This window comes from Trachemys scripta, chromosome 5 (assembly GCF_013100865.1).
Source record: "Trachemys scripta elegans isolate TJP31775 chromosome 5, CAS_Tse_1.0, whole genome shotgun sequence".
Classification (NCBI taxonomy): Eukaryota; Metazoa; Chordata; order Testudines; family Emydidae; genus Trachemys; species Trachemys scripta.
Genome location: NC_048302.1, coordinates 120213474 through 120232322, shown reverse-complemented (window position 1 = coordinate 120232322; position 18849 = coordinate 120213474). Strand labels below are relative to the sequence as shown.

The window sequence follows — 18849 nt, the reverse complement described above, 5'->3', positions numbered from 1 at the left end:
AGCTTTGCTTTTGCTGAGTAAGTTCTATGTTCTGCCCTATGAGTGGCTCCATTTCAGTGGTGATCTCTGGCTGCTAAACACCTTGAGACCTGGTCCTTTCAGATAAAAAGCACTATATAAGCACAAGATGCTAATGTGAATTATTAACTGCCTAAACTTTTTAATGTGTCGGTTATCTGTTAGCAAGACAAAGTGGGTGAGGTAATAGAGAGACAAGCTTTCAAGCTATCAGTTATTTATTGTATTTCATGCGCTTCATAAAGGGAAGAAAGATGCTCATATTAGGTGCCAGTACTGTTCATGTTTACCCCTAAGATTAAGATGTGTTCTCAGTTTACATTTATGAAAGCATAATACAGCAGAAAACTTACAAAGTGAGTTCTTTTTGACCAGAATTTCCATATAGGAAATGTATAGCATTATCCAGAGTTGGACATTTCTCCTGTTCACCTTCTGTGTGGGAGAAACTTACCCCTTAAACTTCTCAAGGGTGGAAAGAAATTGCATTAATGGCTACCAGTCTCGCCCATTGCTCTTCTGTTGTTAAAATCGTAAAGAAAGCAGTCCTAATGTACAAGTCAGTCACATGTAGAGTCAGACAACCTTCAAATAGTCTATTATAGTTTAAAATAATATTAAAATCAGATAATGGTCCAAATGAAGTCATAGGAACATCAGCTTCTTCTATATCATCATATCGAGAGAGCTCTTCCTTAAGGTCCTCTCTCATTATTGATGAAGACACAATAAATTACTGGATTCCGAGTTGATGTGTAATCTCAAATATTTTGTGCCATCTAATCTTTTTTTAAACTATGCTATAGAAAACAAAGGTAAGATTTTTTTTTTTTTTTTTAAATTGGGGATCACATACCTGGTTTAGTGAAAGAACTCTGACTTTCTTCTGAAACATCAAAAACTTAGAGATGAAAAGGGGTGGACCCTTCCTCTTGAATGTGCTGTTTATTAAAGTGTGTCCAGAATGAAGCAATTAGTAGCATATCTTCAATAATTTCAAGTCATTTGTGGTTTCTAATATGGCTACTATTATCCGTTTGGAAAGTCTGCTTCCTACTCTGAATTCAAGATAGTTTCATACTTGCATGTTTTAGAGACCTCATGAAGATTTTTATAAATTCCTGCCTTTGCATTGCAACCATCTCTTTGGTCCGGATAATGCAAGTCTCCACCTAATCTAATTATTTACCAAAAACTTCCATTTTTTTGTTTCATAATACCCATAGTAATTCAAATCACATGTGTCTAAATGGACACACTTTGCACTATTCTTTTTTGGAGGAGGAAAGCAAAGTAACTCTCGATCGAGTCAGCAGTACTGTCCTGCTTCCAGTGGCCGTTCTTTAATTGTGGTGCATTTCATGCTGCGATCATCCAGGATTTTAATGCAGCAGGAGGCTGTAGTGGAGATTTAGACCTTTGTGAAATTTCTGTTTGTTTCTCTTCCAACTCCAATGAAGAGCTTTAGTGCTTGATGGGACAGAGCATCAGGCCTCTTACATGGGGATCTTCAGTCCCTTCCTACAGGCTCTTACCAAGAACACCTTTCATGTCAGGTAAACGGAGTGAAATCACACACAAACCTCCCTCTACAATGCACCCAGTCTATATCTGTCTCAAGGAACGAGCATTTCTTGAGGTCCACGTGATAGCATCAGACCATGGAAGTTTAAAGATGTAAAAGCTCATCAAGTCCTTCATGGATCCTACTGCTCTCCTCCCCACCAGTCCATGTTGTTTATTTTTAATGATGTCTCTAATGTTAATGTCTATCATGAGGCTTCCTCACCTTCCACTGGGAGACTGTTCTACGGCCTAATCCATTGGAATATTTCTTGATAAACCTAATAAAATTTCCTTTCCTTAACTTTACCCCATCACTGCTAGTTATTTATCCCCTTTTGCTACGGTACGCAGTTCCTCTTTTCTTTGATTTTACATCCTTTAGATGATTCACATTCCCAGTCCCCTAAATTATTTATCCAACCCTTTTACTTTTCTCTTTCCTTACACAGGAAGTCAATCTTTTCAACCCCCTAATTACTTACATTGCTCCTCTCTGAATTGCCTCCAGTTTTACATCTCTCTGGTATTGTCCAGACTGGTTGCAGTATTCCAGGTGTGGTTTCAGCAGAATATGACTATCACCTTTCTGCTCTGTGACATCATGCCTTTGCTTATGCAGCCCAAAACCTCATATCATATTTCTTTTGTTTTCTGCTATAGCCTGTGGTCTCTTTCAGAATTACTTGTCTCCAGGGGACAGATCTTCAGCTGCTGTCAGTTGTTGTAGCTCCATTGAAGTCAAGGTGTTTCCCTTCAGACTGAATATCTGTGTATCAGATTATTTTCCCACAGAAATATTAACTTGCATTTTTTTAGGATGACAAATCTCTCTCCATTTCCTGTCCAAATTTCCAAGTCCCTTTGTGTTATTTCCCTGGCCTCACTGTTTTACTTGCTAGATGATGAATGTCATGAACTAGATGTGCTTGTTTTACCCTCTTTTCCCGGTAATGAATAAAGATGTCCTCCAAAATAAGACCAAACAAAATACTGATCCATTAGTCACCCCACTCCAAACTGAATGCCTTGCTGTTTTTTTGCTACCATTTGCTTACAGTACTTTAGTCAATTTTCAATTAATGTGACAGTGCTCATATCAAATCAGTGTGAATTACAAGTAAGGGTCAGAGACAGATAATCAAACTCTTCAGTGAAATCAACATGCATTACATCTATTGCATTCCCTTTGTCTGCTAATTTTGTAATCCTATAAAAAACCACAAGCTTTGCCTGGCATGATTTCCTACTTTGTAAGACCACACAGCTTATTGCTAATGGTTCAGTTATTCACTACATGTTTAGTTTGTAATCTTTTTATTAGACGAATCCAAAGTAGTTTTGGGCATTGTTTTTCCCCGGCCCATCTTTTTTAGTGAAGTTATAAGACTTGGGAGCTCCAAAACTCTCTTTAAAAAAAATGATGTCATGGCTCGTATGAAATGCTATTAAATTACTTTTTGTGGTGTTCTGTTGTAGCCTTTAGATGCCAAACTAGTGCAAAAGATGTCAAACTACATCAAATTTGAGGCCATCTGATGTTAAAGCAGCTGATATCTTGTGGAAAACTTGAAAAACATCCTTTTTATATAGAATTATGCTATGTATTTATTCTGCAACTGGGAAAAGGGTTGTTCTTATTTTACTGGCTACAATAAGACAGCTTCTTAGTTTCCTTGAAAGTTCATCTCCTGCTGTTTGTTCCCCACCAAAGGTTATTATCCTCTATCAAAGTCACTTCCAAAAAAATCAGTTGTGATACTTGTAAATAGAGGTTTATGGATTCAGATGCAGCCAGAGCTCATTAGTTTTTAAAAACTAATATCCTGTTTTCATGCAGATATCTCTAGTGTTATATTACAAAGAAATACACATAATTAGAAAGCTTTAAAATCTGCGTTTTCTTGAAATTTTAAGGGAAAATTTACTCAGATTGTCCATTAAAACTCCGAAGCAACTTTTCTACATACTGTACTAGAAAATTCATATAGTCCCTGATCAGCAATGACAACATTAATTTCACTTGGTTTTATTTTTCACGTGGACATTTTTTTTCTAATATAAAGATACAAATAGAATTTTGTGATGCTAGTCTTTCCTTTTTAATGGACTTTTCTACTTTCTCCATTTGGAGGGGAAAGGGCCAAGAATATATTTCTATTAAAAGGTTTCCAGGGTTTCTTTTAGAATGAATTGTCTGCAGGAGGACTTGTTTGCCAAAATCTGTTAAGGCAGTTTGTGATGTATTTTAGTGGGTATTTTTTTCATAGTAAGTGTTTCATTTGGGCCAGAGTGAGGGGGCTATGTATGATTCTCCAGGCTTTTCAGGAGTGAGTGCACACAAAGTTTGAGACATTACATTGGGCCAGCATGCAGTTTAACTACTAAATCTAGTTAGGAAAATCAGATTCTACTGAGCATTGGGTAACTGGATGACCAAGAAAGAGGACACTTGATGTGTCTCTAAACACTAGAATTTTTAGTTTGTATTAAGTTCCTGAAGAGTGTGCTTTCATTAATCTGAAAATAAAAAATCTTTGATTTTAATCACTACAAATCTACATTAACACAAGGGAAAGGGCTCATTAAATGGTTTTGAGGGCTTTTCACTTTAAGTGCCAGGTGTCATCTTTCTTCCTGTTGCTACCCTTTGATGATGAAGCTGTATTTCTGTGGCAAACTTACATTAATTCAAATGGGATAAAATTTTGAAATAATTTCAGTTTAGATTTAGATCAGGATGACAGCAACAACTTTCCTACACGTAGCCCAGGCACCACCTTGCTGCTAATGTTGGCTGCTTGAGCTGGGTGAAGACATTGACATTTAGCTACTTTCTGCCCCCTATGCAGATGTCGGGAACTTTTATGACGTGTTTTGACACCTGTATATCTGTGCTTCTCTATCTCTGGTGGCTCATCCTCTAGCGAAAGCTTCCTTCTGTTTCTTAACACAGTCTGGCTGAAGCCTTCTCCTCATCAGCTCTTTCTGTCCAGAACAATATTTCCCTGTCTCAGCTATGCCATCTTTTTTAAAATTTGCAGCAAAAACCTTTTTTGCCTGTAGCTCTTAATTTCAATCTGGTTTTACTAATCATTTCCACTCTCTACACTTTACTTATATTTAGACTTTTGATTATTAATACAAATAACAATTCAACATGAAAAAAAATTAGAGAAACAATCCAACATTTACAGCCACTCATACACTATACTTAATATCTTGCAGAATCTGATGACCATCTCACATGGAATGCAGCTGTAATGTACCACTTCAGTGCTTTCTGGATCACATGTGTACTCTTGTGAGGAATCTCTGATCATACGTAAGGCATCTCGATTTATTCACAGGTAGTAAAAGTCATGGATAGGTCACAGGCAATAAACAAAAATTCACAGCTTGTGATCTGTCCGTGACTTATACTAAAAATACCTGTGATTAAATCTTGGGAGGAGGTAAGGGGGCCACTGCTGGGGAGGGTGGCATCTGCGGCCAGTGGCACCAGCTCTTAGGGGCCGCGGATTGCGGCTGCTCTGGCTGACCAGGGGCCGCAGACTGCAGCTCCTCCGGCCGCCCGGAGACCGCTGCTGGGACCCCTAGAGCAGCGGCTGGTTTGGCTGTCCCCAGGGCCACTCCAGCAGCGGCTGGTGTGGCTGTCCCGGGAGTCACCTGAGCAGCTGGCCCCAGAACCAGCTGATTGGTTGGTCCCGGGGGTCAGCCACACTGGCCCCTGCGGAGGTTGCGGAAAGTCACGGAATCCGTGACTTCCACGATCTCCGTGACCAACACGGAGTCCATATCATACGGAAGCACTTAGGGCAAAGGCAGTTAATACATCACACACCCCTAACTAAAATCATCTTGAGGATCAGAGAATAATTTGTAGATATCTGTGCTGATAAGGGGTTCAGATCAGGCATCAGAGTAACTTTTAAACTAATGCTGTACATCAGACCAATTAACAGAGAAACTCTTAAACAGACAAATGACCTGAAAGGTCTGATCCATAACAGACAGCCCAGGGAAGCATCTTCCATCTTTAAGGCAATGTGAAGTCATTAGCTTCAATCCCCAGAAGGTGATAAGAAAAGCCATTAGTGGAGAGAGAGAACCTCTTCCCCGTACATCAGCATGTTCTGTTCTTGTCCTTTGGACACAGAATGTTAGCAGTGCTAAATATAATACTTAACTACATATAATATTTTGGATCCAGTTTGTATGGAAGACACTATCTGAAACAGACATGGTAAAGTCTTTTTTTAAACTGTATTATTAAGCGTTTTAGTATAGTAAACAGATAAACACTTAATATCGTGTACATATAATATGTATAATAAACAATTTAACATCTGTTAGATATTATATAATTGCTGGAAATTGCTTTTCCTCTGAGCATTGAGGGTTTATAAATATTGAACCTGATCCTGTGAGTGTTCTGTTTGATAATCCCAGGGATTTCTACTGGACTCCTGCACACAGAGCACTTACAGAATCGGGTCACAATATTCTATTTTCCCTATGGAAATAAGGAAACTTGCTACTTTCTTGACAGCAGATGTATTCCAATAAAGTCTGTTTGGCTACTACTATTTGATATGGTGCTCAATAGTGGATGTGCCCTCGTGAAAACAGTGATGTATGTAGCCACTTACTCACAAGGGCTGTTTTTTCTTTAATGTAAAATATCCTGTAAATTAAAGATTTTAAAGATTCCAAAATTGGGACTGTTGCTTATTTAACCTATGAAAATATATTCGTGTTTTTTCAGATTAATTTTTAATCAAACTTTTATTTTGTTTTGGCTGCTTGTAGCCTCAGCCATTGTCAGAATTCTGTGAATTATTGTTTAGTGGCACACACATCTTAATTGTTTCTTTTGCCAGGGAGAACTGGTGACTGCATCGAAGGCAATCATTGAGAAGGAATATCAGCCACGAGTTATAGTGAGCACAGCAGGACCAAACCCCTTCAATAAACTCACTGATCGAGAACTGGAAGAGTATCGCAAAGAAGTGGAAAGGAAGCAGAAAGGTTCTGAAGGTTGGTTTGGTTTTAATCTGTAACCATGTACATTGCTGTCATACACATCAAGGCTATGGCCTAGCTGATATGAGCATAGGACTGGGAACCAGGATCTTCTGCATTCTTAATCCTAGCTCTGATAACGATTCCTTTTGTGGGCGAGGGCCAGTTGCTTAACCTCTTGTTTCAATTTTTACAACTGTAAATTGGGGACAATATTTGCAAAGAAATTTGGAGATAAAAACTGCCATTGAAATGCTAAGCAATATTAGGTCAAAGTCTTGGTTCTTAATCAAACAAAACTTCACTGGAGTCAAAAGGGAATTGTGATTAATTACCATCCACAGAATTTGGCCAGTTTGTGTTGTCACTTAAAGTTTCATATGAAGGCTTGACACTTCATTCAGATAGACCTTTTATTGAACGTGGTATACTACAGATTGTTCAATATTGTTTCATTTTAATAGGATAGCCCAGTGAGTAAAAATCTGACATTGCTTTTAGGCAACAGGAGTGAAATTTTCTTACTCATTGTTGCACATTGTAGATCTGGGGTAAGTATTTTGAGCTGGGAAAATGCAGATTAAAAAATCACCAGTTGGTGCTTTGAAAAGGAATCACAAGGTAAGAAGAGACATGATATGGGCACATCTCAGAATTCTCCCCAGGAACCACTAACCTATCAGAAAATGTAGTGAGAGCATCACGCTGCAATAAAGGAGAATTCACCACAGCATTTGAAGAATCTCTTCTATGTGATTATCATATTAAGTTTTACAGTGTAGCGCCTGTGATGCATCCACTAAGCAGATGGTATTGTTTACACTGGAATATTGGTGGCACAGTTTTACCAGTCTTTACAAGAGTCTGGTCCAGTGGGTAGGGCACTGGACTGGGACTAAGGAGATCTGGTTCTATTCCTGGCTTAGATTCTGCTGCATGACCTTGGGCAAGTCATGTCCCCTTCCTGTGCCTCTGATTCCCCGCTAAACCTTTGAGTGTCTTGTCTATTTAGATTATAAATCCTTTAGGGCATGTGTTTTCGCAGCACCTAGCATATTGGGACCCCAGTCTCAGTTAGGGCCTCTAGGCAGCATAGGCGCCGACTTCCCCTCTACTCGGGGGGTGCTCTACTCCCCTCAGGCCCCACCCCCACTCCACCCCTTCCGCCAAGCCCCTGCCTCTTTCCACCCCCACCCCTGAGCGCGCCTCATCCCCGCGCCTCCCTCTTCCTCCAGGATTTCGGGTGCACGCTGTGAAATAGCTGTTCACGGCGGGCAGAAGGTGCTGGGAGGGAGGGAAAGGAGTGATCAGCGGGGCCGCTGGTGGGGGAGAGGCACTAGGGGGAAGATGGGGGAGCTTGGCTGCTGGCGGATGCTGAGCACCTGCTAATTTTTCTCCGTGGGTGCTCCAGCACTTGAGCACCCACGGATCGGCGCCTATGCTAGGCATTATTGTAATATAAATAATAACTTATAGGGCAATGTACTAATTGCATTTCCTCTAAAAACTGTATGGTGATTCGTCCCTTATTAGTGTGTGTTGCTCTTGCTGTACCTTCTAATATCTTGACATATAGCGAGTCACAAATTCTGCCTTTTTCATGTGTAACTTTCTGTGTACAGGGATTAAAGCATTTTGTGGGACTGAGCTGTTACGTTACTGTGTCTATGTAATTGCATACCCCTTTATTTTCTCTGTAACATTGCTACATCCTACATAGATAAGCTATCAAAATATGGAGAGACTGTGGTATTGAGACAGAAACCAGCTGGGAAGCCAAATGTTATACTTAAAAGTCAGAGCTACAGGGAGCAAAATTCTTCTGGAAAAAAACCTCTGGAGTTGCAAAGCAGGTCAAAAACCTTTCAAGGAGCAGTGAAAGAAGCAGATCTGATGATTTTGCAGATTCATGAAGGATCAATGCTATCTAAATCTTTAGATAATTCTGAGTTCTCTGCTGCACAAGTTTCTTGTCAGACCATGCAGCAAATCATCACAAATCTTAATCAGGAGGAGCCAGATGAGCAGAAGTCTCCACACAAGGAATTTCACACAGCAGTCATCAAAGCATTAAGCTCCAATCCTGACCTTTTGGCTGAGGCCTCAGGTACTAATGAATATGGTACCACTGAGTTTTCAATCAAGGGGAAACCATCTCTTGCTTAATCTGCACTTACAGAGTCTCTGCTATCTCTGGACATCTTTCGTTGGCTTGGCTTGTTACCTGTGGGGCTGATTTAATTTAATTGGTGGATTTTTCTCTTGTCTGGGTGAACTGTGTAGAACAGTGCTCTGGTACTGAGGAAATCTCTGTTCTAAATATTAAGGTGGCTTTTTTGTTTTACATTAACATCTGCTCCTTTAGTATGCAACTACTGTTGAAGCTGGAAGGGAATGTGTGGGGGGATCCTATTTAATTTGAAAAAAAAATCTAAAACCACTGCAGAATCTATTTGGAATAATTGCAGTTTATTGCATGTTACATTGTGATTATCTGTGCACCTTTTCATTCTTTGCTTTAAGTAACGTACATTTTGTTTACTCCAAGGTTCTGCAAATAAACTCAAAGCAAGCAAAAGAACTTTGTGTAATTTTAGTTTTGATGCCCTTCTTCCATATGGTTATTTTTTTCCTTTGGCTCTTCCCCATCAAATTCCCCTCCCTTTAGATCAGTGTTTTCCAGTGTTTGGCTCCAAACTAGTGTGTAAACTATTGTATAATCATTTCAGTCCATTTTACTGAGAAATATTTTGAGTTGAAATAGTTGGATAACATAACTTCTGTGACAGATAAGATGACAACAGTGTTGGTCTGCACCTTACCTTTGCTTGCTTTGGAATTATTTGGTATTCAGACAGAATTTTCATTCAGAAAAAAAATTTATTCAAAGATTTTTGTGTGTGTAGCGGGATGTCTGTTTTCCTGCATCCCTAAAGAAGAATCTTGTGTGCTGTTTTTAATTCCCATACTGATTCATCTATAGAACCTTCAGAAGATGCCAGACAACAGAAAGAAAAGAGTGCTCCTGATCATACTTCAGCACGTACTCCTCCCAGCACACCAGTTAAGCTCGAAGAAGGTATGTTACATTGAGCTGGGGTGGGGAAGATGCCTGTAGCTGCACCTGTCTTGACTGAAGCATGGAAAAATAAGATTTAATGAAGTAAAGAGGAATTATTTGTATTTTTTTACAATCTGTAGAGCTGTGTAACTGAATGTAATAGTGGTTATGTTCACAATAATAAAGAAATGTGCACTGTCATTAGACATATTATCCCCATTTCAAAATTGCCTCGTCATCTTGTTGAGTTTCTGAATCGCTCCTATGAGCACTCTGAGCAAGATGCGGCTGCTGGTTTTGCAGTGAAATTTTGTTTCTAATGCTGAGCAGACCTTCCCGGAACTGAACATGGATAGATAGTTTGTCAAATCCTGCTCACTGGTTGCACATTTCTTAAACATTATTGTATTTGGATTACACCTCTGGGAATATTTTTCTCTCCCAGTTTAGATCTTAGTTTGATTTGTTAACGTGATGATGTAAAATTATCAGAAAAATGAAAAAAGGGCCAAGAAAATCTGCTATCCCTTTGGGAAAAAAAGGATAAAAGTAACAGTCTATCTGTTAAATAGGTGTAATCTAATTTCTGTTTTGTGTTTCCTTTACCTTGTTCATTGGGATATATCACTTGTCTGTTATGAAGTCTTCCACGCACTACTTCATCTCATTCTGTTTTCTATAAGAATGGCACCAACCATTCTTTTAATTTAACACAATGGCTGTGATGAATGCATAGATTCTCTACTTGTGCTTTTTTCTTCTTGTGGCTGCGTTACAAACAGGAGATGGATATGCTAAAGAGTACCTGTTACCATAGTAAGTATCATCCCATACTCTGACCTGTTTCTGCTGCTTTCCCAGAGTTCTCTGGGCTTTGCTTCATTCTCTTGCATCTTTGTTGTTTACTGAGTTTTGTTTTCTGTTTGTGTTTTGTTTTTGTTTTTTAAAGGCATTTTTACAGTCAGTGACACACTAATTCCTTCCATTGTTGCTTTCTTGGAATTCTAGATCAGTTACATAAACCTTACATTAAAGTGCGCTACACTGTTGAAAGGGACTGTGAAAGTGTCGTCATGGGTTCCATGTTCGTCTGTCTTTCAGTGACTCTGTAGCCAGCTGCCTCAATTTATGAGTAATAAGCTGTTTGTCCAAAAGCCTGTGGTTCGTATGCCTCCTAGAACATGAAAATTGAACTGTGTTCTGCGTGGCTCTGATACCACCAAGATTCTAAGATTGGAACTTAGTCTGAAATTGTGTTGCATGAGCTAGCTATGAATGAGCTCGCTCTTTAAACTGTGATGGCTTCACAGGGCTAACAAAAGTAAACTTCATGTATATGTGTATTTCCCTAACCTAAGTAGCTGTGACTGAATGCGATGAGAGCTATGACTGACAGAGAGATCCATTGAGTGAAGGTGCCATTCTTCTTCGAGTGCTTGCTCATGTCCATTCCATATTAGGTGGGTGTGCTCGCCATATGCACCGGTGCCAGAAGTTTTTCCTCAGCAGTATCCGTACGGGACCAGCTCTGGCACCCCCTGGAGTGGGGCCCGCATGGTGCGGTATCAGTTCCTTTTTGCCGCCAGCGATGGTGCTGGAACATCTGCTGCTTCGGATAGGTTTTCTTTTCTTGTGAACTTCAAAAAACCTGTAATGTAGTTGTATATAGTTAGTAGTTTCTTAGTTACCCTTAGTAGTAGTTCTTAACTTTTCATTAGTCCCAAACGAGACTCAGCCGGGGGATAGGGCATGCCCTGGTCCCCAGGCTATAAGTCCTGCGATGGCTGCAAATGGCCTGTGCCCATCAGCAATCCACAACCAGCTGCCTAAGGTGCTTAGGCAAAGGGCACATAAGTGATAAGTGCCATCTGCAAGTCCTTAAACCTAGGACAAAGGAGCGCGATATCTGTCTGAAAGTGCTCCTAATGGAGTCAGCACTCACTCTGGCACTGTAGCAGCAGTCTGACTGCGCACCGAGCACCGCAGCCTCCATGCGCAGTACTCCGCCGACGCCATCCACAAGCCGGCACCGGTCTCCCTCCACGGCTCCGGTCATGAAGCCGAAAAAGACTGGGAGGGAAATAAGGGAAAGGAAGGGGCTGGGGGCAAGCCACGACCCGTGCCGGGCAGCTCAACACCCCGTTCAGGAAGTCTGGCCCCAGCTCAAGTCGAGCGGTGCAGTCCATCCCATGCTTTGCCTGCGACCCTGGATAGCAGTGCAGGTCCTAGCCAGCTTCAGGTGCCATCGGCGCACGAAGCTCTTCGAGCAGCTCTAGAGATCCTGACACTCCTGGTGCCACCTATACCGTCTCAAGGAAAACCCGCATTGGGACCTATCCGTGTGTCCCCGCCTCAGCAGCATCGAGAGGGACGTCCCACCAGCTTCGCCCACCCACAGCCGTCACGTCTCAGGACAAGAGAGGCAGGCTCAGCAGAGCACTCTTCGGTCCCCACACCGGGAGCACCGATTGAGGGACTCGAGACGTACCTCGCCAGTAGATTGGCGCAGACCCTCTGAGGCACGCGTCACCCGGCAAGAACTCCGGAACCAGCCCCTACCATCTCCAAGGGCCCAAGACCGATCAGAGACCGCCAATTGCTGGGCCATCATCTCCTGTCTCCATGAAGGAGGTCGCCCTACTCAGGACAATCCTCCCAGCAACTGGCCCGTAGTAGCTCCCGGTCCCATTCAACGTACTGGTACCGGTCGAGTAGCATGAGCGTGGATTGCCTGGTATCCAATGCCAATCCACCAAACGCCATCAGTCCCCAAGAGCCCGACCAAGGCATTCTCGCTCGGACAGGTTGGCTTTGGGATGCAGCGACCGGCACCAGTTGGACAAGAGCCACCGCTCAGCCCGATCCTGGTTGCCCCATACTGACCGCTTCGCTGGTAGCGCTGGCTTGGAGCGAGGTTCCCTGCCAGCGGAACAAGCTCCTGTACCGGTGGTGCTGTTTACATTATCAGCACTGAAATCTGTCCCATGGCCCCAAGTGCAGTGGCCAGCGCCATGATATCTGTGGAGCCCTTGGGGGTTCACCCAACCTTCCCAGGCTGCCTGATCGGTGTTGGGAGCCTCGGAGAGGCCAGCAGCCTCGATATCCCATCCCCCTCTGGTGCTTGAGACTTGTGGGGGTAAGACCCCACAGGTCCAGGAGGACTCAGGGGAGCAAGCTCCTGGACCACCAATGGACATGGAGGTTCCCATGGCAACGGCATCATTGTCGCCGGACCCCCTCACCCAATTCCTTAGGACGACGCCAAGGCGCACCAGGAACTTTTGAAGAGGATCACTTCTAACCTGGGGCTTCAGGCAGAAGAATTGGAAGAGTCCTCGGACTCTCTGTTTGACGTCCTCTGCTCCTCGGCTCCTGCCAGGATGGCTCTACCCCTTCATGAAGGGGTTTCCAAAATCACGAATGACCTGTGGAAGACCCCCTCTTTCCTGGCCCCTATCTCTAAAAGGATCGAACGCAAGTACTTTGTGCTGACCAAAGCGCACGAGTATTTATACTCCCACCCAGCCCCTAATTCCCTTGTGGTTGAGGCTGTTAACCACAAGAAAAGGCAAGGACTTCTGCTGAGGGTGGCCAACCACCAAGCCTTCCTTGGCTGATATGTGGCAAGCCATGGCCAAGTTCGAAGGCTCGCTCCTCAAGGCTTCCAAGAAGAAGTTCTGAGCTATCCTCGATAAGGGCATGACTGCAGCCAGGGTGAACCTCCAGGCGACGTCAGATGCTGCTGCCCACACCATGACTTCCGCTATCTCCAGTCGGCGAGTCTCTTGGCTGCTCCTCTGAGTTATCCACCGAGGCCCAGCAGTCATTGCAGGACCTGCCCTTTGATGGCGGAGCCCTATTTGCAGCAAAGAGACAGCAAGTTGCATGGCCACAAAGACTCGTGCATCACCACCCTGAAAATCCTGGGTCTCTACGTCCCAGCCACGGCGCATAAGCAGTTCAAACTGCAGCAGCCTCAGGGCCCGGGGAGCCAGCCTCGGCAGGATCAGCCCCATAAACTAGCCAAGGGTTACAATCGCTGCCTGAGCCACTTGCCTCCACCCTCAGCCCAGTCGGGCTTGACCCATAATAAGCAGGGGAACAAATGGTCACTTTGAGGGTGCGCCTAAGGGCTATCTACCAGACTTTTGCCCGGATCCCTCTTTCCCAGTATTCTCTGACTGCCTTTCCCCTTTCCTCCTGGCGTGAACCGCTATAACTTCCAACCGCTGTGTCCTCATCACAGTGGAACAGGGTTATCCCCTCCAGTTCCTTTCTACCCCCCCTTCCCACCCACCTTCCCTGTCCCTCTTCAGGGACTCCTCACGCAGGAGGTAAAGGGGTTACTACCGCTGGGTACGGTGGAAGAGGTTCCTCTCAAGTACAGGAACAAGGGGTTCTGTTCCCGATACTTTTTAATCCCAAAGGCCACGGGCAGTCTACGGCCTATCCTGGACCTGCGAGACCTTAACAAGTATCTACAGAAGCTAAAGTTCTGCATGGTCTCTCTGGCTTCTACTATCCCCTCCTTGGATCCAGGAGACTGGTATGCTGCCCTCCACTTGAAGGACACATACTTTCACATCGTGATCTTTCGAGGGCACAGACACTTCCTCCGGTTTACAGTGGGGCTCCACCACTACCAGTTTACAGTCCTCCCATTCGGCCTGGCGACAACACCGAGGGTGTTTACCAAGTGCATGTCCGTGGTAGCGGCTTACCTCAGGCACCGGGGTATCCAGATCTACCCATACCTTGATGACTGGCTCGTCAAGGGTGGCTACAGGTCTCAAGTCCAAAGGGATGTTGCGGTGCTTCAAGCCACGTGCCGCTCTTTGGGCCTGCTCGTGAATGACAAAAAGTCAACATTAGTGCCAGTGCAGAGGATAGAGTTCATCGGAGCGTTCCTGCCGCTGGAAAGGATCAGCACGATGGTGAACCTCATCGCAGAAGTCTCCGCGTTCCCTCTCACTACAGCCAGCCTTTGCCTGTGCCTGCTGGGCCACATGGCAGCATGCACTTACATGGTCCTCCATGCCAGGCTCCGGATGCGGCCCCTGCAACAATGGCTCAGGAGGGTCTATTCCCAGTCCAGAGACCCCCCTGAAGAAGATCGTTACCATTCCCCAGGCAATACTTATCTCACTGAGATGGATCAACTGCAGGACAGTCCTGGAAAAGGTTCTATTCGACAACCCTCCTCGCTCAAGTTGGTGTCTGACACCTTGGACCTCGGCTCGGGGGACACATCTCGGCAATCTCCAGACACAGGGGATGTGGTCCCCGGAGGAGGCGCGGTTACACATAAACATCAAAGAGCTCCAAGCAGTCCAGCTGGTGTGTGGAGTCTTCTTGTCCCACCTGACAAACAACACAGCCTCAATGTTCTACACCAACAGGCAAGGGGGAGCCTGCTCATCAGCTCTCTGTCAAGTCTGTGGGACTTCTGCATCAGCCACAAAATCCACCTGGAAGCTTGTCACCTTCCCGGCGTCAGGAATACGCTGGCAGACCAGCTCAGCAGGAACGTCTCCTCTCACCATGAGTGGTCGCTCCATACAGAGGTAGCCTGCATGATCTTCCAAAGGTGGGAAACTCCCCAAGTGGGAGATAGAACAGGAAATGCAGGGCCACTCATCAGCAGGACCCTGGCAAAGATCAAGAGAGACCAGGCGCAGGTTATCATGATCACACCAGCGTGGCCTCGCCAGCACTGGTTCGGCATGGTCATGAGCCTGTCAGCGGCCTCTCCCTGGCCCCTGCCCAACCGACTGGACCTGCTGTTGCAGGACCACAGTCGGCTCTTACACCTCAGCCTCGGGTCTCCACCTCTCTGCATGGATTCTCTGTGGCCGAACCTGGAGGAGTGGACCTGTTCAGAAGGAGTCCAACAGGTCCTCCTGGAAAGTAGAAAGCCCTCAACTAGACTGACGTGCCTGGCCAAGTGGACGAGGTTTTCCCGCTGGGCGTCCGAACGGGGCATCTCTCTCTTGCGTTCCTCCATACAGACTGTCCTGGACTACTTCCTCCATTTGAGGAATCAGAGTCTGGCACACTCTTCCATTAGAGTGCATCTTGCGGCCATCTCTGCTTTTCACCCACTGATCCAAGGACAGACAGTGTTCTCCCATGACATGATGGTCAGATTCTTGAGAGGGCTGGAGAGCAGTTAACTTGGTCCTCTCTAGACTCACTGGCCTGCCCTTTGAACCGCTAATCTCCTGCTCCCTTTCCCATCTGTCATAGAAGGTTGCATTCCTGGTGGCGGTGACGTCGGCAAGACGGGTCTCAGAAATGAAAGCTTTGACCTCAGAACCACCGTATGTGGTCTTCTACAAAGATAAGGTTCAATTGCGGCCCCACCCAGCCTTCCTGCCAAAGGTGGTCTCCACCTTCCATATGAACTCCTTATGGGGGGAGGGATAGCTCAGTGGTTTGAGCATTGACCTGTTAACCCAGGGTTGTGAGTTCAATCCTTGAGGGGGCCACTTAGGGATCTGGGGCAAAATCAGTATTTGGTCCTGCTAGTGAAGGCATAGGGCTGGACTTGATGACCTTTCAAGGTCCCTTCCAGTTCTAGGAGATAAGATATCTCCATTAATTTATTATTTATAACCAGGACATCTTCCTCCCAGTGTTTCATCCCAAACTGCACAAGACCAGTGAAGAGAGGCATGTTCACGTCCTGGACATGCAGAGGGCCTTGGCTTTTTACTTAGAACATACCAAGCCTTTCCATAAATCCACTCAACTCTTCATTGCTACAGCGGATAGGATGAAGGGTCATCTGGTGTCCTCGCAGAGGATTTCCAGTTGGATCACCTCATGCATAAGGGCCTGTTACAACCTGGCAGGGGTTCTGCTGCCGCTGCCAATTGTCAGAGCCCACTCAATGAGAGCTCAGGCGTATTCGGCGGCCTTCCTGGCACACATCCATATCCAGGACATATGCCGCAACGTGGTCCTTGGTCCACACATTTACCGCTCATTACGCCATCACTCAGCAGGCCAGAGACGACGCTGGATTCGGCAGAGCTGTGTTGCAATCTACATGTCCGTGAACTCCTACCCAGCTCCAGGGATACTGCTTTGGAGTCACTGAATATGGAATGGACATGAGCAAGCACTCGAAGAAGAAGAAGACAGTTACCTTTTCCGTAACTGGGGTTCTTCGAGATGTGTTGCTCATGTCCATTCCATGACCCACCCTCCTTCCCCACTGTCAGAGTTTCTGGCAAGAAGGAACCAAGGGTGGGGGGGAGCCGGCGGCGCCCCTTATACCCCGCCATGCTGGTGCAACTCCAGGGGGTACCAGAGCCGGTCCCCTACTTATATAGCTGAGGGAAAAACTTCCGGCACTGGTGCATATGGCGAGCACACACACGTAATATGGAATGGAAATGAGCAACACATCTCAAAGAACACCAGTTATGGAAAAGGTAACTGTCTTTTTTATGTAGTCAGTTTTCTGACTACAACCATACTTAAAGAATATAATTTTGAAAAGTGTATTTCCATGGTGATAAAACCCTTGCATCTGTGTGTGTATAAAAAAAAAAAAAAAAAAAAAACCACTTTACCTCCATTCAGGCCAAAGCTACAGACAGAAGTTTTAATGGTATTACTGCATCAGTGTGCACTTAATATGTGTTTGTGCTATTAGTTCGAGAATAGATCTTTACATTTCTAAGTATTGTCATGTTGTTGTCTCTGAAATTGTTTTTGTTAGAAGATGTAATTTGGAAAACCTCACTGATGGATGTACTAAAATCACTGAGCGAAATAACAAATCTCGTACACGTGTTGTGGTGTTCTCCTTTATCTGATGTAGAATTTGAGGATTTCTCTATTTTGATTAAAAACTTGCCCATCCTTAAGCTAAATTCAGAGATCCGTGTTTCAGTCCAGTGTACAGTGATTCCATCTTACTAAATGATGCAGTGACAATTTCAGAGGCGGGGTGGGATAACTGTCTTGGACAGACAAGTTAAAATTATTTGTGTATAGCTGTAATGCTTTGTAGAGTGGCAAAGGCTGTTTAAATGCCAGTAGCTCCCTATGCTTTTATTTCAGGAATAATCCAAACTATTGCTGGTCCTTAGACCTTTTTTTTTTTTTAATAAATAAAAGTCTAACTACATGAAAATCGGGTGCGGTACATGTACTAAGAAATTAGTCTGATTAATGCCTTCCACTTTAATTCCTGAAGAAATAAAAATCATGACTAGAAAGGTGCTGATGATTAAAAGAGCAATGCTGGTGATAGACTGTAAATGAATTGCTGTATAATGGTCATAAAGGGTTAATCAGACTAATGCCTCATGAGGCAGCTCATAACATACATAATGGCTTTCTCCTGTAACCTGCTTTAAATCCTGTCTGCATCATAACACAATTTCAGACTTCTAACTTTACCATTCTGAGCATTTGGCTTGATACTGAGTATTAAGTGGTTATTGTGGGTCTAACATAACAGAAGTTCCCACTGTTCTAGGCAAATACATATCATACATTCACAGAACAGTGTCTTCTAAGACACAGCATGAGGAGTTTTCAGTACAATCCAGCAGGAATAAAGGACACAATTTCATTAGAGACACTCTCATACTTTCTGTAGGCTGTTGTAATCACCTCTCAAAACCTTGAACATAAAACTAATGCTCTGACCCAAATTGTTCTCGTGACTGCAGCAGATCTTTAATTTTTAAAAATGAGAATTGTTGTCCTCATTTTTCTCGCAGCTCGCAAACCTCTATGGCCTGGCTTTCATCCACTTTCCTCTTTATGCTCTACTGTCATGGACGGAGTTGACACAGCTAGCTAGCCACTTATTAATTGGTGCATTCCATGCAGGCAGGAAACAGGTGCCGTGAGTTCTAAGGCAGTGCTCAGTGCAGACAGGATTGCTTTCCGATAACATGGTATATTTAAAAGGCGAGTGTCACTAAATCTCACCGATGATGGTGAGGTCCACTGTAGATTAGTGAGTAGTGTGCACAGGGCCATAGCAAGGCCTGTGTACCACTTTAGCCCCATTTAAGCTATGGCTCATGCTTTGCACAGGGATGAAGTCACGCTAAGTGAACCCATGTTATCTGAAAGGCTGCATCACAAAACATGCTTAGCTAATTCAATTTGACAGGCTATATTGGTTTTATTTCTAAGACCTCATAATGCACTAA

The 18849-nt window shown here is 44.2% G+C and overlaps 1 protein-coding gene across 17 annotated transcripts in view; it reads left to right on the top strand.

The window, feature by feature from the left end:
* The window catches only part of ADD1 (adducin 1), a 117724-nt gene that overhangs the window by 95806 nt on the left and 3069 nt on the right, over window positions 1-18849 (top strand). For 6 of the 17 annotated variants that reach the window (XM_034771438.1, XM_034771436.1, XM_034771437.1 and 3 more), the window contains 3 exons: window positions 6465-6621; window positions 8327-8713; window positions 9590-9685. In XM_034771438.1, coding sequence (XP_034627329.1) covers window positions 6465-6621; window positions 8327-8713; window positions 9590-9685 — 640 coding nt within the window. Of the gene's footprint in view, window positions 1-6464; window positions 6622-8326; window positions 8714-9589; window positions 9686-10449; window positions 10485-18849 lie in introns of those variants that run through there. The other 11 variants (XM_034771450.1, XM_034771447.1, XM_034771449.1 and 8 more) reach the window with 3 other exon arrangements.